The 25,121-nt window shown below is 41.7% G+C and overlaps 2 protein-coding genes across 7 annotated transcripts in view; both read right to left on the bottom strand.

Annotated features, from left to right (window-relative positions):
- Positions 1 to 9,833, bottom strand: part of NUMB (NUMB endocytic adaptor protein) — a 197,822-nt gene extending 187,989 nt beyond the window's left edge. For 4 of the 6 annotated variants that reach the window (XM_047079392.1, XM_047079399.1, XM_047079398.1 and 1 more), the window contains exon 1: positions 7,080 to 7,163. The gene's annotated coding sequence lies outside the window, so the exon portion shown is untranslated. Of the gene's footprint in view, positions 1 to 6,766; positions 7,021 to 7,079; positions 7,164 to 7,680; positions 7,755 to 9,612 lie in introns of those variants that run through there. The other 2 variants (XM_047079394.1, XM_047079395.1) reach the window with 2 other exon arrangements.
- Positions 9,834 to 24,016: 14,183 nt separating this feature from the next.
- On the bottom strand, positions 24,017 to 24,427 carry LOC124512311 (histone H3.3A-like). The gene has a single exon (XM_047079798.1). The coding sequence runs from the start codon at positions 24,425 to 24,427 to the stop codon at positions 24,017 to 24,019; it is 411 nt and encodes a 136-aa protein (XP_046935754.1).
- Positions 24,428 to 25,121: the final 694 nt, after the last annotated feature.

Here is a 25,121-nt window from a genome sequence, read left to right as displayed (position 1 = left end):
GCCAGGGAGACCCAATACTTAAATATTAGCTTAAATAAAATACAAGTCAAGTCTAATGAAAAATGTGTCTAATCGGTTCCATAGCTATACTTCATAACCCAAAAGAATTTAGGGATTAGTTATCACACTGCCAATCTGGGTGGAAGTAATTAAGAATTTACTGTGACTTAAAGGCAAAAAATATAGTTGAATTAAAAGAGAGATTCAAGTTATTCCACAGATAGGACTAAAAATAAGACAACTGGAGTGCCTGGGTGGCTCAGTTGGTTAAGCGTCTGACTTCGGCTCAGGTCATGATCTCACCGTTAGTGAGTCTGAGCTCTGCATAGGACTCTGTGCTGACAGCTCAGAGCTTGGAGCCTGCTTCAGATTCTGTGTCTCCCTCTCTCTCTGCCTCTCCCCCACTCATACTCTGTCTCTCAAAAATTAATAAACATTTAAAAAATTTTAATAAAATTTTTAAAAATTATGTACACTAATTAAACTTAAGGCAAAGTCCATTACATCATGAATGTTATAGAAATTACACACCTGCTTTCATCAGAGGTAATTTAAGAAATATAGCTTTTAACAGCTTTCTACAGATACAGATTTTTCTTTCACCTTTGACCAAATCCTTAACAAAGGAAGCTACTTAAATAGTAAAGAAGACTGTATTAACTGTAGGGGAGGATAACTAATTCCTTCTAACTGGCATTTAAAACTAACTTAGAACCATTCAATCTATAATGTTTAATAGTTTTTCTTGAAGTAGGGTTAAGGGTTCCCACTGCTAACAAAAGCATACAAAAACTCATACAACAATACATATTTGGAAGAGGATCAGGTAATATGCTAGAGCCCATGACCACACAGTAAAATATGAGCCTCATTTGCCCCGTGTTTTAGTCTAATCTACCAAACTAAACCAACCACATAAACTAAGACGGTAAATGTTTAAAGTACATGTAAAAATTTTAAGTAAATTCTGGTTTTCCTAACTGCCAAATTGTTTATACTCACACTATTTGGAATATTAGCCCTTCTAAACAGAGAAGTCAACAATAGGCTTAGTACTGTTATAATTATTAATAATTAACATCACCATGTGTTGACTGCCCACTATCGGCAAGGCACTAAACAAAATGATTTTCATTTAATTCTCATTATCAGGCTGGTAAAGAAGCTATTATAAGCTCCATTTTATGGATGACAAAACCGAGGCTAAGGGAGGTTCAATAAAATGACAAATTAGTAAATAATAGAGCCAGGAATCAAAAACATGGTCATACAATTCTAAAACCTGGATTGTGTCCATTCTATCATGCTTCCTCAGAACACAATGCCTTTTTCAATTTCATAATATAGTAGTTACAAATATCCTTCTGTCATCATCAGGGTATTCTATGGTTCTGTAAGATTCTTTGAAAAAAAAAATTATATTGATTAAAGAATACTGGGAGCAAAAATTCCTTATAACAAAGTTGGTTATATTAAAAATATTTAAATAAACCTTCATAAATCATGCAAAGCAGCACAACATGACACAACTAAAAAGCACCGAAGGTATACTTGTACACGATTGACAAGGACAAAGCATCACTAACTTTTACTTCTCTAAGGTCAAAGATAGCCAAGGTCAATCTTAAGTAAGTTACAAATTTTGCTTTTCTCAGTGTTGCTAGCTTCCCTGACTTTCCCTTTATTCAGGAGCCAAATAGTGTTCTACAGCTTTCAATCCCTCTTGCTCCCTAAATAACTCAACTTTGGTGGTGAGAGAAGGGGAAGTCACTGAACATTAATTATTAACACACTAGCTCCTTGGTTAACCCATTTAAGATGGCTGGGGGTCTCTTCCTACTGCTTAATCCCAGACTCCACCAGAGAAAGACAAATGGTATGACTTGCCCTAGTTACGACTGCTAGGGACCTATTCCCAAGAGTTGCACAAGCAGAGACAAGTGTCCAGCCTTCTAAATCCACATGGTACTGCCCAGGCTCCCATCCTCTAGGACTAGCAATTCTCAGTCTATTCACTTGCATTCTGACCTGCTTTCCTGAGTGGAAGATAACAAAGGAAGAGTTATAGCAGGCAGTGGAAACTGCACAGTACAAAAAATATGTCCATGGGAGAATGCTGCAAATAGGATCATCCTCCTTTACATATGTCACTCTAGGAAAACTGCCAAGAGGGGCTCACTACTCTAGACATACTTCCTACAGATCCTCCAGACTCCTCCTTAAACACATGTCAGTGTTCTCCTCGTTCTCCCTTAGTTTCGATCCTCCTTTTGCTCTAAGATTTCCAAGTGTGTATTTTATATTCTCAAAAATATATAAGCAGTATCATGAGGACATCCTATTTATCAGAACCTGCGGCTCAGATCTGAACAAACATCCTAAGGTTTTATACAGTACTTGTAACTTTAATAATGAAAATCCCAATAGGTTATATGACTGAAACAAATTTTCTTGGCAAATAATTTATCATGTCAAGATAAAAAAAATTAGATAGCAAATTTATTTTTTAATATTTAAGGAGTACAATTGTTTCCTTTCTCCCTAGCCCTATCAAGGAAACATGTATCAGAATTCAGAAACTGGAATTCAGAATTCAAGAGTCATTCTGTGGAAATCACAATCTATCAAACATAATAGATATGTTTTGGCAAGCTAAAAATAAAATGCAGGTTTTCAAGTACTCTACTAAATAAACAAGGGGCGCCTGGGTGACTCAGTCGGTTAAGTGTCCAACTCATGGTTTTTGGCTCAGGTCATCATCTCACAGTGTCATCTCACAGTGTGTTAGAGCCACGCACTGGGCTCTGCGCGGACAGTGTGGAGACTGCTTGGGATTCTGTCTTCCTCTCTCTCTCTGCCCCTCCCCTGCTGGCTCTCCCTCTCTCTCAAAAAAATAATAAACTTAAAAAAAAAAAAACAACAACACCTTTTTTTTTAAGGTGGTAACTTTCCCAAGGGATCTTTTCTGATAAAAGTAATTCTCTCAGCAAACTGAAAACCAGACATAGGTTTCTGTACCTTTACACTACTAAATTCTCAGGCACCAACATTTCCATCAAGGTTTATTATATGGGTAGTTGAAGGCCAGCAGCAGAGAGAGCAGATCAGAAGCTATTTATAAAAGAAGATAAAATGCTACTGAAATAGAAAATAAACTTAATTAACCAGCGTTAATTGAACTTCTTTTCTAAATCATTTACTTGAATTTTCTTTGATATGTGAAATTAAGTCTCACCAAATTGTAGTCAGGAACACAGTTTCTTTGGGACTTAGAAACCACCATTCATTCAACTACAGATTACTAAATCTCACTATAAAATGAGTTGAGCAATCAGAGCTATTCATAGGTAAGTGTGATTAGATTATGGATGAATAATAAGTCAACTGAATAAAGTCCATTTATTAAAAAGCAAGTAATCAAATCGGTCAATGTTCACAATTACGAACAGTGAACTTTTATATTTTTCCCCCACATTCAATTATTAAGGTTTTACATTCCTCCATCAATTAGCAAAGAATTGAATGATCTATACAAATGTGTCCACCAACTGCACAATGACTTAAAGAACAACCACTGTGGTGGCAGGGATCCTCCATTTAATGCAATGCAAGGAATTCAAAAGCTTTCATCCTTGGAACCTTTGTTACAAAAATCAGTAAATTTCTTTTGTGAAAAGACTGCTTATTTTTTTCAGTTCAAAAGTATAATGATTATATGTTTTGTAGTCTTCCAAACAAAAATTTTAATGAAATATGAAAATCTGAGAACAATTATTTTTGAGAGAAAGAATTATGTAAAAATCCTAATGCAAAGCTACACCAAGAGTTTCTTCACAATTTCATAAAACATTAATGAAAGGGCCACATAAATCCCTTAGATTAAAGATTTTAAAGAGAGCTGCAAGAATCTCTAAGTTTTCAATACTTTCTCTGTTCCTGTAGCCACAAAAATTAATATAATCATCTCTTCCTAAATATAAACCATCTAGGTTTTTACAGAAGAAAAAGGAAACCAAGAACAGCACAGAAAATACACATATTCTTAATATAGCTGTAAAAAGGTATTGTAGATTGTATTTAGGTCCCCAAACAAGTTAAGTTTACAACATGTGGCACATCCAGTTCATTCTCAAGGGAGAAAATCATCAAAACAAAGGCTCCTGCTTAATAAACTATTTGCTTTGTAGTTAAGCCTCTATCCCAGGTGCATTTTACTGTGAATTATTATCACTTTCTTCTCTCTTCAAAAGCCTAGAAATCTAAAATACACAAGTATATCTGATTCCCTTAAAAATGCTTTCATATTAGGGGCTCCTGGATGGCTCAGTAAAGCTCCGGTCATGATCAATCCCAGGGTCCCATAGGGCTCCACACCGACAGCAGGGAGTCTGCTTGGGATTCTCTCTCTCCCCATCCCCTGCTCACGGGTACAATCTCTCTCTCTCAAAATAAAATAAACTTAAAAAAAATGCTTTTATATGTTTTGTATTAGTGTAAGGCCATGAGAAGCCCTATATTACTTTCACTCTCTTTTAAAAAGGAAACACTCCTTTGCTTTTCTTCTTTGAAATGTGTCTTACTTGGTTTTTACTTATTTTCTATACATGAACTATTCTCAAACCAGTCCATTTCAGCGTTAGTTGTTTACTGCCAATATGTCTGTGCATACTTAGGTTTTTTACAGACAATGGGTTACCATACCGTGGTATAAAAAGAAAGGTAAACAAGAGGGCACAAGTGAAACACCACTCAATTTCATTTCTCTGACTCAAATTTCCTTAAGTCCTCATGCCAAAGATTCTCAATATCTAAAAAGAGGCACAACGCAGTATGTGATCAGGCAAACATAGGAGAAACCAAATTGGAGGCTAAAGAAATTAAATAGGATGTACGACCACCTGAGACAGAATTACCAGAAAAATAAAAATAAATAATAAACGCAGTCCCTAGAAAGCCCTACTGAAGGGCTACTTTTGCTGCACTGCATGGCTCAAAACAGTTTTTCAAACTCCTTTGACTATAAGAAACAGATTTTACATTGTGACCTAGTACACACACAAGAAAATTTTCCCAAAACAACATTTTTCTTCACCAAATGCAATGCTAGTCAATTCTGTTCTATTTCATTTTATTTTCAATGCTGGTGGTAACCCACTAAACTGATTTTATAAATTACTAATAAATCACAATCCACAGTTTGAGAAACATAGGGCTTAATAGAGGATATCCCTTATATTTGGATCATTTTTGCAATCTGCCTCTACTTGTCTCTAGCAGGGTAGACAGTTTGAGAAGTTTAAACATTATTACTGTTTTCATTGAAGTAAGTAGCTTTTAAAGTGGGATCCTCTGACCATCACCTGAGATAAATGCAAATTCTCAGGACCCACCCCAGATGTACTGAATCAGAAACTCTGGCCAGCAGTCTGTATTTTACCAAGCCCTCCAGGTGATTCTGGTGCAAGCTAAAGTTTGAGAATCACAGCATTAAAAAAACTCGGGTCTTTATCCTCTATTTAACAATCTAGTCAGTAAGTACCCACTGCTTACTCGATGCCAGTCACTATGCTAAAAGTTCTACAAATATTAACCCATGTGAAAAAACAACCCTATGAAATAGGGACTATTATTATCACTATCGTACAGATTAGGAAACTTGCACAGAGAGGTTAAATTATCCAAGCTAAGTGGTGGAATTTATTTTAAATTTGGCCAGAGTATGTCTATCCTTTCATGACTCCCCTCTTTCTGATCAAGTCCCCAGTCCTTCCTACTCCCTTAGTTTCAGCCACTCCTCACCTCCCCTTTTTCCTTTCAAATTCCCCATCCTGTCAATGTCCTCATTTTCTAATATCATTGGTGTCATCCTAAAACAAAATTTTTTTCTAAGCCACTAGAATGCAAGTCACTTAACCCTGCTTTTAGGATGCTCTTCTCTTCCACCTTAGTATTATGAAGCCGAAGTTTCTTCTATGTCTGAAGTCCTTAGAATCTACTAATAACTACACTGTAAATTTCTCATATCTGCTGTTACGGCCAGTTTCCACAAGACCACCACTCTCTTCCAGAGCAACTTTCTCCTACTGCGTCCTATCTACGCCCTATCTACTTCGCGCTTCCTACAAGGAAATTATTTCTCCCCGCCCACCCCTGTGTCATTTTGCGTGACTACTCTCCAACTGAGAGAACTTCCACTCCCCGGTAGACCCCCTCACCCCAGTCTCAAATCCGAACTACTGCTCCAGGTCCCATGGTCCCCCGCGGATTCTCAGACCCAGGAGCTCCCAGCCCAGTCTTGGGTCTCCCATCCCAGACAAGCGGTGGGGGCTGGGAGCTCCTGTTCCTCCCCAGCTGTTCAAGGTCTCCACAGGTCCCACCCTCCTAAGACCCGCTTCTCCTAGACTCCCCCGGAGTCCTCCACCCTCGGACAGCCGCCTTTCTCAGGAGAGTCCCCAACCCCCTCTCTGCCTTTCCTCGACGCCCCTCGCTCAGACCCAGGCCGCTCACTGTCACCCCGGACCCCGGCCGCCCTCGGTGTCTCTTCTCCCTCGGACCCGGGCCACTCCCAGTTTCCCGGCCCCCCAGCTCCCTCCGCTCGGGCCGCTCCTGGGTTTCCCGGGTTCCTCTGCTCTCTTCCCTCGCACCCCAGCTGTCCTGGGTGTGTATCCCCGAGTCACCCGGTCCTCGGACCAGGTTGTTGCCGGTCACCCCGGGTCATCCCCCCTCTCCGGGACCCCGTCCGCTCCCGTCTCCTCAGGGAACTTACCGCTCGCACACCGGCCGCCGGTCAGCGCCCAAGCAGCGGGACGTCCCAAGGGACCTCCCGGCACGAACCGCTTGGGTCTGCCCCCAGCCTATGTTGCCAACGCGAACTCCGCCGCCGGGAACCGGGCCATTCTCCCACCAGCCCAGTCGGAGCGAACTCACCGCAGCCGCCGCCGCCGCCGCCGCCCTGGCCCCGGCCCGACCCGGCCCACAGTCCAGGCCCCCTTCCTCCGGCCTCCGCCTCCCGAGCTCCGAGCTGGAGTTTCCGCCCCGCGACGGCCCCCAGACCTCAGGCCCGCGCTACCGGAACTCACCTGCCGCTGCCCCCAACCAACTCCAGCGCCACTGCCTTTACCTCGGCCGCCAGTAGCCATCAAGCGCCACCACCTCCCCCATGACAACAGGCCCACCCCGTTTCATAGTTCTTACCTCTCCATTGGATAGTGGGGCGGCGGCTCTCTATTCTGATTGGTTTCACTTACCCGTCTGTCATAGCTTCCTCACCGCCCCTTTTCCTGGACCCGGTATTAGCCCCCTCCCGGACTCACAGCGTCCTGGACCAAGCTTTAGTTGTAATTGGTTGATGGTAGGGCAGTTCGAAGTTATGATAGGCTACCGAAAATGTCTGTTAAGTCAATTGGCAAGGGATGTAGCTCCAGGGTTGGTTCAAACTTGGGCACAGTTTGGTTGCGCAGTAGAAAGCAAGGAAGGGGCCGATGTTCACAATCGAGGTTACCGGGGAAGGGTTAACTCTTTGTTGTAGAGTTCATTCTGTAAACTCATCCCTTTCTCCAGTTCCCTCCCTATTAGGAGAAGTTTATCACTGATAGTTTAGAGGGTAGTACTTACAAAACACCAACATCAGAGGTTGTGTTTAAGGAGTGTTTTCCAACTCCTTGGGAGAAAAGCACTTACACAGATAAAAATGTCCTCTTCTTGAAGTCTCAATGCACCCTATTTCCTTGAAGTTCTTTCCAGAAGTCTTCATGCTAAAGAGCAAAGCACAACCATTTATTTAGTAGAAATCAGCCCACTTTGGTTGCAGTTACAACGTCGTTAATAAACTGAAGTGGCATGTTGAGAGTTCTCCAGACTCACCCCTGGCTCCTGCCAAGTGACCAAGCAGCCATGAGCAAGTTTGGACGAAATGGGCCACATTTACCCGTGTGATGCTCTGGAAATGAGATTTCCGTCCCTCCCCGTCCCTTCTCCCAATTTGATTTTTATGTTCAGCAGTTCATAAATAGCCCTACTAGATGTGTGTCAGATATTTGAAAGCTTGTCTTTTCCTAGCATTCTAAATTAGGACCGTTGAATGAATTGCAGTTCTTTTCTCACATTAGCACAATGCACGAGAATAAATGATTGCATTTTTTATTCATTTGGGTACAAGTCACAGTACGCATTTTTGAGAAATCTGGTGTTGCTATAAAAACTCTTGTGCTCCTAGAAATATATCCATCCTTAGATTTTGCTTTTCTTTTTAATTTCCACCCACTTTTCATGCTCCTAAATAACAAAATGTTTGCCTGATTACCCTTTAAATTTCTAAGTCAGATTTAAATATACCTTTCTCACAACTCTACACAAACTATACACGAACCCATGGACCATGAAACAAACCAGAGATGGATTGGGACAGGTCAAGGAGGCACCCCCTCACAAGCATTACCTTATGGTTGGGAACTTCCTGTGAGACTGAGAATCTGGACTTCAGAAATTTTGTGCTTTGCCCCTTTCTTCTTCCAGCTAACTCTTTGTCCCATATCTCTTCTACTCACCTCCCTGTCCTTTGCAGAGCAAGCTACAAGTAGTCTAAAACTTCACTGTTTGTTATCCAGGAAAAAAAAAAAAGTCTAATTTCTAGCTTATATTTTTAGTCAACTTTGAATAAACTACATATCACCAAACTAAGCAGAAATTATTCCTCCAGTAACTATAACAATAAGGTGTCTTTTCCTAGTTATTTTCCGGAACTTTCCTCCCCCTTCCCTCATCCTCACCTTCCAATTTAGAAATAACCTCCCCTTCAATTCAATGACTCATAAAAAGCCTGTAAAGGAAAGTGGAAAAGTCAAAATAACTTCGGAGATGTCTGAATCATTCAGTCAAAGGAAAGATCAGACATTGACCATGATAAGATGGAAGCCAAGACATAAGGCAAGCCTGAGCTAACATCCATAACAAATGAAGTAACATGCAAATGTGAAGATTCCCCAATGAGAAGGAGGTATCAGCATATCCTTTACACAGCCTTTTATTATATTACCAGCAGCTTTCTTCTCTCTAGTCTTGGCAGTATGCCCTACCTACCAATTTTAGAGCAAGTTAGAAGGCAATTAATGTCCTGGCAGATAGGAAACAATAACGTCATAGGAGGGCATGGGCATTATTATGGTACTTGGGGTAATAATGGCTCTTGTACAGCCATAGTGATTTGGTGCCATAGAGAACATAGAATTAGTCCAGCCTCACTAAGAGGACTTGCCATCTAAGTCCAGGAACTCAACAAAATAACTATCACAAAACAAGGAATACTTCCACAAAGGTCAGCTATTCATTCCGTTCCGTGAAAACAAAGTACTCACAAATGTTTTCACTCATACATGCATATATACATTTTACCACTCCTGTTCCTTATGGAAATCAGTTAAGAAAAAAAAAGTAAAATAAACATGTTCAGTCCAGTAAGAAAAGAAAAAATCTTAAAGAAGGAAGATTTTAAGGAACATTCTCTGATCCAACAGAAAGCTATTTATTATGTTATTAAAGTCCACACAGTACTAGAAAGTTTATTGCTTGTGCCCCACGTTTTGATTTTGCATGAGCCTTATCACATAACCTTACCACATAATTCATCCAGCCTCTCTTTTCTTTCCTGTGTTATGTCTTCACCACTCTTAAGACCCCATCTTAGAAAGCAAGAACACTGGAGTCAGGGAGTCTGTAGCTTTGTGTTGTGTGGCTGGCTGTGGAGGTGGTGCAGATGGTATCTGTTCGGAGGCACTTGAGCAAGACCAGGATAGCAGGTATATTAAAGGCAAAAATAGCCTTTATAAATCCTGATTACGTAGAAAATGAAGGACTTGCGGCGATGTCCTGATGTCTAAGGCCTCGGGCTTCAGCGAATGCTGATGCTACTTTCTGCTCTCTTTTCATCATATCACTTTTCAAGGGAGCAGAATCCAGGTTTCCTGTCATTTCTATTTTAGTCCGGGGTGGGGGCAATGTCACTAGGGAAAGCTCCTTTTCTGTTTGTTTATTTTTGGATTCCCCTCCCCCAACACTGGATTCTAGACACAATTCCAAATGGATTAGCGAAACAAACAACTGGTGGGGAAGAAAATCATTCTGATAGTAGACAAGAGCCAGAGCTGCCTGTTTCTAGCAATTGGAAGCAAGCCAAGATATTTGATAAGAGGTAGTTCCCTGAGTCAGGGATCCCTGAAGATGGAGACTGATGGGATGAAGGGATTAGAGAGGAGGGGTTGGGATAGGGAGGGTGGGGGGCAGGGCCAGCAGAGAAGAGAGTAAGGAAAGCTAGACAAAGTCAAGAGGCCACCGAGTTCTGAGCCAGCTTAGAGTCCTACCCCCATCTCTCTGGCTGTGGACTTTATACCAGCTTGCACAATTATACCAACAAAGTGTAGCCTGTCACTGGTTGAAAGGAGAACCATGCCAGAACTTTACCCTATGGGATCTTTGCTCCACTGCCACCTGGAAAGCCTCCCTGAGCTCAAAGACTGCTGCTCAGGCATCAGGGCAAAGCTGACAAGATTCGTGCAGCCACCTTTTATAAAGGTGATCACTGGCACAAAGCTCTGGATGAAGGAAGGGAAACCGTCTGGAAGAAGTTTTCACCATCTCAAACTGAGGAGATTCCAACACAGAGAAGTGCCAAGCTGCCTTCCCTGCTGGAACAAAGCACTGTGGTTTCAAAGTTCAAAGCTGTCTCCCATGGATGGGAAGAAACTTAAAAAAAAAAAAGGTGTGTGTGTGTGTTTTTTAAGTGAAAAATGGTGTTCCTACAGGTAGAACCATTTGTTTTCTAATGCTAGGGCTCATATGATCTTTAAATAGCACATCAGATCGCCTCATTATGTAATGCATGTATTTTCATCCTCAAGAAAAATGTGTACTACCCCTTTACCCACCTTGCATTTTATAGATAAGATAGCTTGAGTGCTTGCAAAATGGATGGGCTGCAGCTCTTAGCTCTGCCATTATGCTGTTGAATAGAGCCCCTGGTTACTATCACTAGATCTATGGGTGGACCAGCCATTCTTCCGCAGCAGGGAGTGGGCTGCTCAAAGCACCAAGCACCATTTAAACTTTTGTCCATCTCTGTTTTACACACAAAGAGTTTCCTGGAAACATGGCTGCATTCCAAGGATTTCAGAGAGTAGAATGCCTTCTAGAACTACAGTTTGCCAAGCACTGGAATTACGTAAGAAAGTAGACTTGAAATCACTCTTGAATCTAAATGTGTTCAAATCCTGACTCTGCCATTTACTAGCTGTGTGACTTTGGGAAAGTTGATTTATATCCCCAAGCTTCAGTTTTCTTCATCTACAAAATGGGATGCGTTAGTTACAAATTACCCCAAAACTTAGTAACTTAAAACAACATTTATTATCTCCATTTCTGTGGGTCAGAAATCCTGATGGAGCTTAGCTGAGTCCACTAGCTCTGGGTCTTACAAGGCTGTAATCATCTCAAGGCTCAGTCGGGATGGATCTGTTCTCAGCTCATTCACATCATGGTTGATAGAACTCAGTAGCTCACAGGCTTTAGACTAAGGCCTTAGATCTTCAGGAGCTATTGAATGAGGCCTCCCTCAGTGCCTTGCCATGAGGGTCTCTCCACAGAGCATCTCAAAACATGGCAGCTTACATCATCAGAGTAAGCAAGCAAGAGGGCAGGCCAGCAAAAGAGAGACCTGTGGCAAGACAGAAGTCAGTCACTTGTAATCTAATCACAGAACTGATATCGCATCACTTTTGACACATTCTACTACTGAGAAGCAAGACATTAGGTCCTGCCCACGCTGAAGAAGAGAGGATTACACAAGAATATAGACACCAAGAGGGGGATCACTGGAGCCACTTTAGAAGTGGCCTACCTTAGGAAATAATAACAACACCTCCTTGTAGGTTTCATTTAAAGATTAAATGAGAGGGCTACTTGAGTGGCTCAGTCGGTTGAGCATCCAGCTTCTGCTCAGGTCATGATCTTGGTCATGATCTCATGATTCGTGGGTTCCAGTGCCGCATCAGGATCTGTGCTGACAGCTCAGAGCCTAGAGCCTGCTTCAGCGTCTGTGTCTCCCTCTCTCCCTCTGCCCCTCCCCTGCATGTGCACATGCTCCCCCTCTCTGTCCCTCTCTCACTCTCTCTCTCAAAAATAAACATTTTTAAATAAATAAATAAATAAATAAATAAAAGATTAAATGAGAGAGGGGCATTTGGGTGGCTCAGTCAGTTGAGCATCTGACTCTTGATTTGGGCTCAGGTCATGATCTCACGGTTGTGAGATCAAGCCCGGGGTCCGGCTCTGCGCTGACAGCACAGAGCCTGCTTGGGATTCTCTCTCTCTCCCTCTGTCTTTGCCCCCCCTCCCCGTGCTTTCTCTCTCTCTGTCTCAAAATAAATAAATAAACGTAAGAAAAAAAGATTAAATGAGAGAAAATATTCAAGCCCTGACATATATAACTGGCTTATATAATAATTATTATTCCTATTAATGTTATTATTGAGTATATAATGGTTTTCTCCCCCTTCTAGCTATTAGAACAAAATCTTCATGAGGAATAAATGAGATAATCTACATAATTCAGGAAGCACTGAGCACATGGTATGTGCACAGTAGCCATTAGTTATTATTAACTTTTATGAGTATGTGATATCTGTTTTCCTCTCCAAGCTACTGGATATGCTATGATTATAGTAATCTTTCCAGGATGATCTTATTTTCAAATGTTTTGTCTCATTTATCTATGTGTATCGTATACTTGCCAGAAGGTAATGGCAGATTTGGGATTCATAAAATATGGCCAACAAATCCAAACTTCAGCCTAATTTCCTGCCTGCCCTATGCTATGGGGATGTGCTCAAAGAAGATATGCTCAAAACCTGCAAGGTGGGCTAATTATGGCAGCACCTCCTTTATGCAGAAATCTGAGCTTGGCTCCATGGAAGTTCTGGGGGGAGGGGGGGCGGGGGGGGGCAGGGACTTGGTTGTGTGTTCTTTGTCCCTTTCAAAAAAAAAGCTGGTCACCGTGCAGTCTGCTAAGTCAGTCCTCAACTGAGGATAAGAGAAAGGGTAATTCCCACACAGGTTCTGTGGATACAGTAAGGACACTCAAGAGAAAGTTTCCATACCTGGATTGGGAGCAGCAAGAACCAAGAGACTAAAAGAATAGCAATTTTGCAATTAGAAAGTGGGAGGAAGAGGGGCGCCTGGGTGGCGCAGTCGGTTAAGCGTCCGACTTCAGCCAGGTCACGATCTCGGGGTCCGTGAGTTCGAGCCCCGCGTCAGGCTCTGGGCTGATGGCTCAAAGCCTGGAGCCTGTTTCCGATTCTGTGTCTCCCTCTCTCTCTGCCCCTCCCCCGTTCATGCTCTGTCTCTCTCTGTCCCAAAAATAAATAAACGTTAAAAAAAAAAAAAAAAAAGAAAGTGGGAGGTAGAGGGGTACCTGGCTGTCTCAGTCAGAAGAGTGTGCAGCTCTTTATCTCCGGGTCATGAGCCCCATGTTTGGGTGTAGCAATCACTTAAATAAACTTAAAAAAAATTTTTTTAATTAAAAAAAAAAAAGAAAGGGGCACCTGGGTGGCTCAGTCGATTAAGTGACTGGCTCTTGATTTCAGCTCACGTCGTAATCTCCATGGTTTGTGAGTTTAAGCTACGCATTGGGCTCTGGGCTGGGCTCTGGGCTGATGGCATAGAGCCTGCTTGGGATTCTCTGTCTCCCTCTCTCTCGGCCCCTCCTGCATGCTCTCTCTCTCTCTCTCAAAAGTAAATAAACTTTAAAAGATAAACATAAATTTTTAAATTTTTAAATAAGAGAAAGTAGGAGGAAGAGAGTCTAGTTTGCAACATGAAAGGAAGATTACTAAGAGGTTGGAGTGACTGGGTCAAAGCTAGTTTCCTTATAAGGAAGGAGGATATGGAGGGGTGGCCTATGACCAGAGAAAATGAGGAAGTATAATCAAAGAAACCCCATTATTTTGGCTCTGAGTCATTTCTCAGGGTTCACTCATGATTATATGAGAAAAATGAGGGGGGTTCTCCTAAAGCATAAATAATCTTTAGACCAAAGACACTATAGAAAGACAAAGGTTCAAGTACTCATCTGATCTCATCTTTTCAGGCCAGAAGTATCTATCCCCAGTCTCTCTTTATCCTCCCAATGCCTTCTTCCCCTGCCCCATTTGTGTACATGTTCTTTCCTTCTGTCCGTGTTCCATGCAGAAGAAAAAAGCTCCTCACAAGGAAATGCCTTAGGATCCTTTAGACTGGAATTGTTTCTCTCTCTCTCTTTTTTTTTTTTTTTTTCAAGATTTTATTAAGTAATCTCCACACCCAACATGGGGCTGGAACTTACAACCCTAAGATCGAGAGTTGCGTGCTCCACCAACTAAGCCAGCCAGCAGCCCCTGGAACTGTTTCTTGCTGCAGAGTCACCTTCTCAAGCAGTTTCTGCTATGGTGCTACACCGTTAGAGCTCAATAGATATTCACAGATGATGACAGTTTACACCTCTGCCTCCAAATCAGGTCACCTGCCCAGTGGTGATTTTAACAGGCCCATGGATTTTCTGAGATGCACTAGCCCTAGGCTTTTCTCCTCCTGACTTGTCTCCAGACATTACCAGACTTGTGCACAGAAAGGTTCAAAGCAGAAGTTGCTGAAAAAGTTCTGTGAGGTTAAAGGAGAGGTGTGTAGCAATATCAAGTTCCTCCTTCTGTGAGTCTTGTCTTCTCTCCTTCTAACTCTGTATTTTCTCTGTGTTTGGAGACTTGTAAGTTTCAATACCTTTCAGTAGCTGGGGAAAACCTCTGCTCCTCTGCAGGATGGCCAATTTTAGAAGGGAAAGAAGGGGCGGGGGAGATGAGGACTTGCCCCCAGGAAGTCTGACTACACAATAGGGATGGTTGTATTTATTTATTCAGCCCTTTCCTACAGGCAGCCAGGGCCGCAGCCATTTCATTTTGCTCTCAGGAAGTGTATTTAGTGGTAGGCTTTCTTTCTTTTCCTGTCAGTTTCCTGCAAGAGGACATCAGTGTCTTCTCAGTGCAGCAGCTGATAAGAAGGATGTTGTTGCTCAAGGAGAGACAGACATACCTATTTCCCATCACAGACCCAGACCCTTTCAAGGGCACAGAGAATTGGGCTTGGGTGTGGAAATAGAAGACTCTGATTTCTGCACCTATTTCCCTGGTGCCATTTTCCACGCTGAAAGACTCTCTTTAGTGGGATACAATAATAACATCTTCCACTTGTGTAGAATTTCACACTTCCACACTTTTCCAAGGTAGTGTCCCACTGTACAGAAGCGGAGTTGGAGGCACTGTATTTGGCATAGCCTGGGAGTTACTTTGTAGGGTTAATATGAGGAGGCAGCTTTGGTGTTAACGTTATGTTCTGGGGAAATTAAACAAACAGTGTAGGCCTACCCTAAGTTGGATTCCATGACTAGCTTCTACTACTACAGCGGAACCTTTTGACATTCCCCTCTCCCAGCCACCATTGGGTGGGGTGCCCCTCTTATACACACGACCCTTCCACATTGGATACACACATCCCACATGTAAGCTTCCTTAGTGCCTATTCCTCCTGTATTGTGTCAGCATTGTGATACCAAGAACCACATTCATGCTGCTCATAGCTGCCCAGCACAGGGCCTGGCCCACTGTAGTTCACTACATATTTAGTGAATGAATGAGTCAGGAGTTGTCTCTAGGAGCAGCCTTGCCACCCTACACCATCACTTATTTTGGGGTGGTGCTCTGGGAGTTATAAAAAAGGCATGTGCTAATTATCATATAATGATCACTAGTGGTTATAGTAATTAGTAGGTAAAAAGCACAGTAGTGGAGTATGACTAAATAAAGCCCTCCGCCAGTGTATAGGGCCCATCCCTGCATTCTGAATTTGGAATCCCACTGCCTGTCTTTGTTAGACTCCCCAAGACAGAGGTACTCCTTTGGGGAAGGCCCAACACTGGGGACAGGGAGAGTTCAATTTCTTCCGAGACCATTCTGGTCTGGATATTAAAATACAGACTGGATATTAAAATGGTGGCCCTCAGACTCTAAGACGGATTTCCCTTTAAGGGTCTGCACTGAGCCATCCCTCCTCCAATCAATCAATCAATCAATAAGAAGCTAACTCCCTCAGGATGAGTGATAGAAGCAAAAACTCATCCTTCTAATCCTTTCTTCTTCCCATTGAGGCCAATATTCATGGCCTCAGTCCCTCAGTGGGAACAAGAGGGCAATCTGAGAGGAAAAAAAAAAAAAAAAAGACGTTTCCCTCCCTTTCCTTCCTCTGGGCCTGTGGCTTCCTGTTGCTGAGGGGAGGTGAGACTGGAGACAGGGAAGGAGGAAAAATAAGCCTAAAACACAGTACTATGACGGCCTCGAGTCTGTGGGAGGAGGTGCAAACTGGGATAAAGGATGACAAGACATGAAGAATCCCTGTGGATTCTTCAACAGTTCCTGCATCCCAGATGTGACCATGGCACAGCTCAGTTGCCAGGACACTAGGGAACCAGAAATGCAGTCAGTAGGAGGTAATGACAGCAAAGAAACAGGCAGATCTGATACGTAGGCCCCTACAAAGAACTACGCCCTGTGGGAGTACCACAAACTGCTCAAGACTGGGTAGCAAAGTGGAGTAGCTACTGAGGATGAGACCTTGAGTCAGGAGGCCCACACTCTTTTCAGCTTAGTCATCAATTTATGGGAGGACCCCAAGTGAAAGATGAATGTCAGAGATGTGGCTTAATCAGCTACCTAGGGGATGAGTAGGTGTTGGTGAGATGCTTTGAAATCTCTAGATGAAAAGAATTGCCAGGAGAAGTTATTATTATTTTGAATGTGGAGTTATTATTATTTGGAATGTTGATCATACGGAAGCCAGAGCATCTTTGAGCAACCGTATTGGAATCAGAGGCCACAGTTTTTTCACCTTGGGCGGACCAATCCCAGTTTCATAGCTGTAGAAAATAGTGATCTATTTTCTAATAACCTTAGCTTAGAGCAGGGTCATTGTTGAGGTCCATAAGGAATACAACCAGAAATCTCATCTCTGGAGTATTAGAAATTTCCAACCACGCTCTAATAAATTTTCTGTGCAGACAGATGCTGGCCAGGTCTAACTTGCCTAGAGGGTTGTACAGGCTGTGATTGGATAACACTTCTCTCTCTCAGTATCTCTCCCAAGCCTACTTTCTCCTCTCTTTCTCTCTCTCTCTCTCTCTCTCTCTTTTTTTTTTTTTTTACATGTACATAAGGCTACTTAGAAACTTGGATTCATCAAGGGACAGTTGGAGATCCCCAAATGATCACCCCAATTGTAGCTCTCTACCTACAATCACTCAGTGTTTTTGTTTTAAAGAAAGTGGTTAAATCAGACCTTTTTCCTTTTATTTGGCAGGTATGTGAACCTGGTATTCTTCTCTATTCAACCCCTTGTGTGTTTTTCTATAAATACTCCCACTCCACTCCCTTCTCTGGTTTCTTTCTGCAAACCATTCAGGTTGTCATTCTGAAGGAGTATGTTAGTCTTTGAACAATTAAGTAAAAGTATAAGCCCCTTCCCGGTCTCTCCAAAGCTAGCAGGCTGACTAGACTCATAACAAGACTTTAACCCAAATCTGCAACAAGTGCTCACCTGTCCTGAGTGACCTAAAGCGGCAGCCATCCCAGGTCACAATTATCACAGGAACAGATATTATTTTTCTGCTATTGCACAAAGCGGGCAAAGGTTGTCTACCTGATGCAGAATGGATCACTTGATAAAGCCAGAGCTGCCTGTAAACAAACAAACAAACAAAAAATCACAAGAATGGGCATATGATTAATAGGCCCGCTTTAGGGGGAAAGCGGACCCAAATCCACAGTACCACAAAAAGCATGGGTTAAATGAACACGGACTCATCGCTGAAATCCCTAAATCTTAGGATTTCAATGTTATTTACAAACTTCCAAAAGAGATAAGCTTAGTACTGATAAAAAGGAATATTAGTTCACACTGTAAGTGATAAATGCACGAAATTCTTACCCAGGGAAGGAATATAATCAGAATATAGAAAGTATATGAATTGCAGAGCCATTTATGAGTGAACCAGCCATTTTTCAACCTTGATTCTATATTAGAATCCCAGGATCTGGAGCACCTGGGTGGCTCAGTCAGTTAAGCATCCAACTTCAGCTCAGGTCATGATTTCACGTTTTCATGAGTTTGAGCCCCAAGTCAGGCTCTGTGCACTGACCGCTTGGAGGCTGCTAGGGATTCTCTTTCTCCCTTTCTCTCTCTCTCTGCCCCTCCACCACTCATACTTTGTCTCTCTCAAAATAAATTAAAAAAAAAAAAAAAAAAGGAAAAGAGGATCCCAGTTTCCTCTCTTAGTTCCAGGGATTTCACTTCACTAGGGTGGAACAGGGTCCAGGGATCTGTATCTCATTTTTGCAAAACTCCCTCAAGTGATTCTGATTCATAATCAGGTCTACATTCCACTACTTAAATAACCTTTTCTCCAAAGAGACTACTGAATGGCCTATGGGTTTGACTCAGCCTAGTAATCCCTATGATCCTAATTGTCAAAAGGCTTGGTTAGAGACAAGCACAACTGGTATCCTGTGACATGGAACAAACCCTAAAGCAGCCATCAGACTCTGGATCCCCTGATCAAATCTAGTAGTAAAACAGTCCAGTGGTCCCTGACTCATTTAGAAACTTCTCCAAGATCTAAGACTTTCCTGCCACAGGGATGAATCAGTTGGGGCTTCTTAGAACATTTCCTTAGAACTTTCCTTTGGAAGGAAGTATTCAGATTTGCTTACCAGAATAAGGTGCAGACTTCTTTAAACATTTCCCCCTCTCTTTTTTGTAGCGTTTAGCAGAGTACTGGGCATTCATTTATTTATTCAGCAATATTCATTGCTTAAAAATTAGATACGTACTCTATGCTGATACTTTGTTAGTGAGGATATAAATTAAGCAAATACCACAGTGTTAAAACAGGCCAGATGTGATCTCTAGCCTTTTAGGAATCTAACAGGCTCTCAAATTTTTAAACTTTTATTGTAATGGCTGGGTACAGTGGAACAGCTATCCCAGGAAACTCTACCTAAGGGTCATTCCATCCTCTTATGATAGCAGCATTTGAGTTCTTCAGAAGATATAGCTATCCCAAGGCTAATAACAACTGTAAAAGAACATGCCCATCTTTTCTTCCTAAATGTACCTAGGAATTAAGGGTAAAGATGGACTTCCAGAGGATGAAAACTATGCTTTATTCACCTTTGGATCCCCAATAGAAGATACATACAGTATGTTGTGTATAGTAAGTGTTCAGCGGTTTTGACTGAGAAAATGGATTAATGAAGCTTGAATCTCAGTTCTGCTACTTACTGTGACCTGTACAAGTAACAGAATCATTCTGACCCTTGGCTTCCTCATGATTGGGACAACTACCTTGCCTACTTGATATAGGATTAGAAATCCCATGTTTTAAGAGTCATTAGCACTGTGACTGGCATAAGGTAGGTACTCAACAAATGGTTGTGTAATAGTACATAGTTGTTACCTGGACAACAGATAATCAGAAACTCCTAACCAATATGTATGGCTCTTACCGACACCTAGTGGTGCAGTCTTAGAACACATACCAAAAATCTATAAACAGCTCACCAAACTCCACACCCGAAAAGCAAATAATCCAGTGAAGAAATGAGCAGAAAACATGAATAAACACTTCTCTAAAGGAGACATCCAGATGGCCAACAGGCACATGAAAAGATGCTCAACGTCGATCCTCATCAGGGAAATACAAATCAAAACCACACTCAGATATCACCTCACGCCAGTCAGAGTGGCTAAAATGAACAAAACAGGAGACTATAGATGCTGGAGAGGATGTGGAGAAACGGGAACCCTCTTGCACTGTTGGTGGGAATGCAAACTGGTGCAGCCGCTCTGGAAAACAGTGTGAAGGTTCCTCAAAAGATCAAAAATAGACCTACCCTATGACCCAGCAGTAGCACTGCTAGGACTTTACCCAAGGGATGCAGGAGTACTGATGCATAGGGGCACTTGTACCCCAATGTTTATAGCAGCACTCTCAACAATAGCTAAATTATGGAAAGAGCCTAAATGTCCATCAACTGACAAATGGATAAAGAAATTGTGGTTTATATACACAATGGAATACTATGTGGCAATGAGAAAGAATGAAATATGGCCTTTTGTAGCAACATGGATGATGGAACTGGAGAGTGTTATGCTAAGTGAAATAAGTCATACAGAGAAGGACAGATTCCATGTGTTTTCACTCCTATGTGGATCCTGAGAAACTTAACAGAAGACCATGGGGGAGGGGAAGAAAAAAAATGGTTAGAGAGGGAGGGAGCTAGAACATAAGAGACTCCTAAAAACTGAGAACAAACTGAGGGTTTATGGGGAGTGGGAGGGAGGGGTGCGTGGGTGATGGGTATTGAGGAGGGCACCTGTTGAGATGAGCACTGGGTGTTGTATGGAAAGCACTTTGACAATAAATTTCATAATAAAAAAATAAATCTGTAAACAATAAGAACTAATAACGAGTTCATTAAAGTTTATGAATATCAGAAAAAAAAAAGAACACATACCAAACATATCAATTGCTGGTTTGAAACTTAAATTGGGGACTAACTAGGAACTGCTGAGTACCTGCTTTACACAAGTAACATTATTTAAGCTGCACCAGTTATTTTCAATCCTCATTGCATATTAGAATGGGTTGTGAAGCTTTTAAAAATTTGCTGGTGTCTGGGTTTCATCTTCAGAGATTCTGACTTAATTTGCTGGAGATGTGGCACGTGCTGTGACATTTTAAAAAAGCAATTTTAATAAGCAACCAGGTTGAGAACCACTGTAATCGACCCACGAGATAATTATTATTCTTTCCATGTTACAAATGATCAAGTAAAATTCAGAATGATAAAGTAATCTGCACAGAGTCCTATACTTATTAGTAGCAGAAGGAAACTCAAACTCAAGTGTACCATTTTTCTACCACATCACATAGCCTTTGCAAAGACTTTTGGAAGTCGGGTGTGCTCCACTTAGCTTTTCGAACTTAAGGGCATTAGGGAATTCCATGATCCAATGGGGTGAAGTACTCCAAACAACAGTTTGCTGTTGATGGGATAGTATGGTCCAATGAAGGCACTGATTTCCTGAATCCTCTCTCTAGACTCCCTCTTCCCGGAGTTCAAACTCAAGTGCTCCGGAGATAGATAAATGAGCAATGTGAAGTTGTTTGATTGTGAATTGAAGAGCTACGAGATAAATTTAAAACTTTTTTTTTCTGAGATCACGAATATGTTAGAGAATTAAAACAAATTAAATTAATCATCTATTATTGAGTTTCAGGAAAGAGCTGCCTGTATCGTTACTGCATGCTTACAGGTTTGGCCAAAACAGTTGAGATGATACATATCAGCAGGTAAAAGAAAATGAAAGGGTCTAACAGGTGAGACCATGTCCTAAACTGGCCTCCCACAGAGGTCCTAAGAGGACAGATGGATGATCTTGAAAGGCATGCAAAGCACAATCTCTTCCAAATCCATCCTATAGAACATACCAGCTCAGCCCAGGCATGCAAAACGAATGGGACCTCATTGGGTCAGCGAGGAAGGCTGTAGCATTTTACAGAGATGGGATCCAGGCCACTGCTTGGTTCAATTACTTGCTAGGATGATTTCCCTGAATTTTGAGAAATGTTTCTTTGGTTGGTGCTGGGCAACATATGGGAACAGGCTGAGTGCCAAGGTTCAACCAAGTGGGCAATATTCTAGAAATTTACCACGTGAAAAGTCTGTATCAAGAGTCACAAACTATCAGCCTAAGGGCAGAATTTGGCACATAGATGTATTTGGCACAGTGTTAGCTTATGGTAGTCTTAATATTTTTAAATTAGTTGCCATTATTTAACATCAGAGAGATTTCATGTAAAAATCTCAATTTTTTTGTGTGAGATGTAATATGGAGAACCTTGACTGTCCTGGTCACCTACTGTATCCCCAGCACCTAGAACAGTGCCTAGAACATAATAACTGTTTAGGACATATTTTAAAAATAAATGTTATTCAGAAATTAATTAATTAATTAATTAAAAAGTAATAATAAAATAAATGTTATCCAAAAACAGGCTTATAAGAGGAACTGTTGTCTTCATTTTACAGTAAACAAAAGAAGTATCAGAGAATTTAAATAATTCACCTAAGGTCGCACAATTGGTAGGTAGCAGACTATTTGGATTCGGATGCGTTTGACTTCCGAACTGGTGTTCTGTCCATTGTGCCACACTGCTCAGCATCCTACACTGGTGGGCGTTTTGTAATCATAAAAGGCTTTCAATCTAGACTTTTTTTTAAAGTTTATTTCTTTATTTTGGGGCAGCTGGGTGGCTCAGTCAGTTAAGTGTCCGACTCTGGCTCGGGTCATGATCTCACGGTTTGTGAGTTCAAGCCCCTTGTCAGGCTCTGTGCTGACAACTCAGCCTGGAGCCTGCTTCAGATTCTGTGTCTCCCTCTCTCTGCCCCTCCCCTACTCATGCTCTGTCTCTGTCTCTCTCTCAAAAATAAATAAACATTAAAAAAATAAAGTTTATTTATTTATTTTGAAAGAGAGAAAGAGAGAGAGCCAAGGAGGGGCGGAGAGAGAGGGAGAGAATATCCCAAGCAGGCTCCGCACTGTCAGCGCAGAGCCAGAGAGGGGGGCTAGAACTCATGAACATGGAGATCATGACCTGAGCCAAAACCAAGAGTTGGAAGTTTAACCAACTGAGTCACCCGGGCATCCCTCAATTTAGACTTTTTAAAAACAGTTTTATTGAGATATAATTATATGCCATACAATGCACCCACTTAAAGCATACAATGCAACGGGTTTTTTTGTATATTCACAGGGTTGTGCAACCATCATCACAGTCTAATTTTAGAACATATTTGTCTCTCCTGAAAGAAATCCCATTAGTAGTCAATTCCTTTTCTCCTCTCCCTCCCCATTCCCACCTTTGTCAGTCCTAGGCAACTACTAATCTACTTTCTGTCTCTGTAAATTTGTCTCTCTGGAAATTTCATATAAATCATACAATATGTGGTCCTTTGAAACTGGCTTCCTTCACTTACTAGAACATTTTCAGGGTTCAGCCATGCTGTAGCCTGTATCAATATTTCATTTATTATTATTTTTAATACTTCATTTATTCTTACTGAAAAATAATATTTTATTGTACAGATACAGCAAAGTGTATTTATCCATCCATCAGTTGATGGGCATTTGAACTGGTTCCACTTTTTGGCTATTATGAATAACGCTGTTATGAATATTCATGTCAATTTAGATTCTTGACATTATTTCAAAAGTTAGTCATTTGTGTTAAAAGCAGTGATTTAAGTGTATATGTTAAAAAAATCTACCATCATTTATAAAATTCAGTTTGGGCACTTTATTTTTTTATAGTTTAATGTATTTTAATAGCAAACTTACAGGAACAGCACAGAAGACAGACAACACTAAAAACATGTACTTGCATGTAGGACAACTCAGTTAGAAAAGTATAGTGAATGGATGGAATCTACCGTATGATAAAAATGCTACAAACACCATTTAGTCGCCGTCAGTAAGAAATTTACTTGTTTTAAAAAAATCCAAATGCTGGCATTGTCCAGAAAAATTTAACAGGTTGACTTTTAATTGTTATAAAGTTGAACTGCTGAAACGTGTTCACTGAAACATTCTGACTTGCATTAATGCTTTATGTCCCTGCATTTATATTAAAAATTCACACACAAATGAAAACGGAAAAACTTGCCAATACCTGATTTCTGTCCCTGATGTTTCCATTTGCAATCATATACTTCGGTACCTTTTGACCCCATGGAAAAAAAAAATATCTAATGTTCAGAACTACAATAACAGGAAGAAGAGAATTTTTTTTTTTTTTTAAGCGTGAAATGTTTTCCATCAGAGCGGATTCTTAAGCACGTTCTCCACGTATGCGGCGCGCTAGCTGGAAGTCTTTTGGCATAATTGTTACACGTTTGGCATGGAGAGCGCACAGGCTAGTGTCTTCGAAGAGGCTCACCAGGTAGGCCTCGCTTGCCTCCTGCAAAGCACCGATAGCCGCGCTCTGGAAGCGCAGGTCTGTTTTGAAGTCCTGAGCAATTTCTCGCACCAGACGCTGGAAAGGAAGTTCGTGGAACAGAAGTGCAGTGGACTTCTGGTAACGTCTAATTTCGCGGAGTGCCACGGTACCAGGCCTGTAACGATGAGGTTTCTTCACCCCTCCAGTAGAGGACGCACTCTTGCGAGCGGCTTTTGTAGCCAGTTGCTTCCTCCGTGCTCTATCCCCAGTGGATTTGCTGGCAGGCTGCTTTGTACGAGCCATGGTACTGAGACCTTCTCACTTACCCCCTTCTCCTTCGGCTGGAGCTCAGTGAGCTAGAGGCGGCGCTGGCGTTAGCGAGCGACAGCCTGGGCACTTTATTTTTTAAAGTACTTCTGGAGGGGCTCCTGGGTGGCTTGGTCGGTTAAGCGTCTGACTTCAGCTCAGGTCATGATCTCACTGTCCGTGAGTTCGAGCCCCGCATCGGGCTCTGTGCTGACAGCTCAGAGCCTGGAGCCTGTTTCAGATTCTGTGTCTCCCTCACTCTCTGCCCCTCCCCCTTCATGATCTGTCTCTCTCTGTCTCAAAAATAAATAAATGTTAAAAAATAAAAATAAAAAAAATAAAGTACTTCTGGAGTCTCAAAAATGTTAGAGTATCCAGCTCATTCTTGACCCCTGAGAGGGTCTGATGCTGCCTCTAAACAGACAATCCTATTTTATCCAACTGGATGACAAATTCCTCAAAGTAAGAGAAACGGTCTTATGCTTCCTGACGTATCCATGATGAGTAAATAAATAGATGCATTTTTTGAAATGTTTTATTTGTTTATTTTGAGAGAGGGAGAAAGGGAGGGGAAGAGAGAGATGGAGAAAATCCCAAGTAGGCTCTGCACTGTCAGCACAGAGCCCAACACGGGGCTCGGTCCCATGAACTGTGAGATCATGACCTGAACCGAGATCAAGAGTTGATCTTA

The sequence above is a fragment of the Lynx rufus genome, unplaced genomic scaffold (assembly GCF_022079265.1).
Source record: "Lynx rufus isolate CCGP_SWC_20201006 ecotype Redwood Valley unplaced genomic scaffold, mLynRuf1.p SCAF_17, whole genome shotgun sequence".
Taxonomy (NCBI): domain Eukaryota; kingdom Metazoa; phylum Chordata; class Mammalia; order Carnivora; family Felidae; genus Lynx; species Lynx rufus.
Note: the sequence above shows the minus strand (reverse complement) of the source record. Positions and strands in the feature narration are given on the sequence as shown.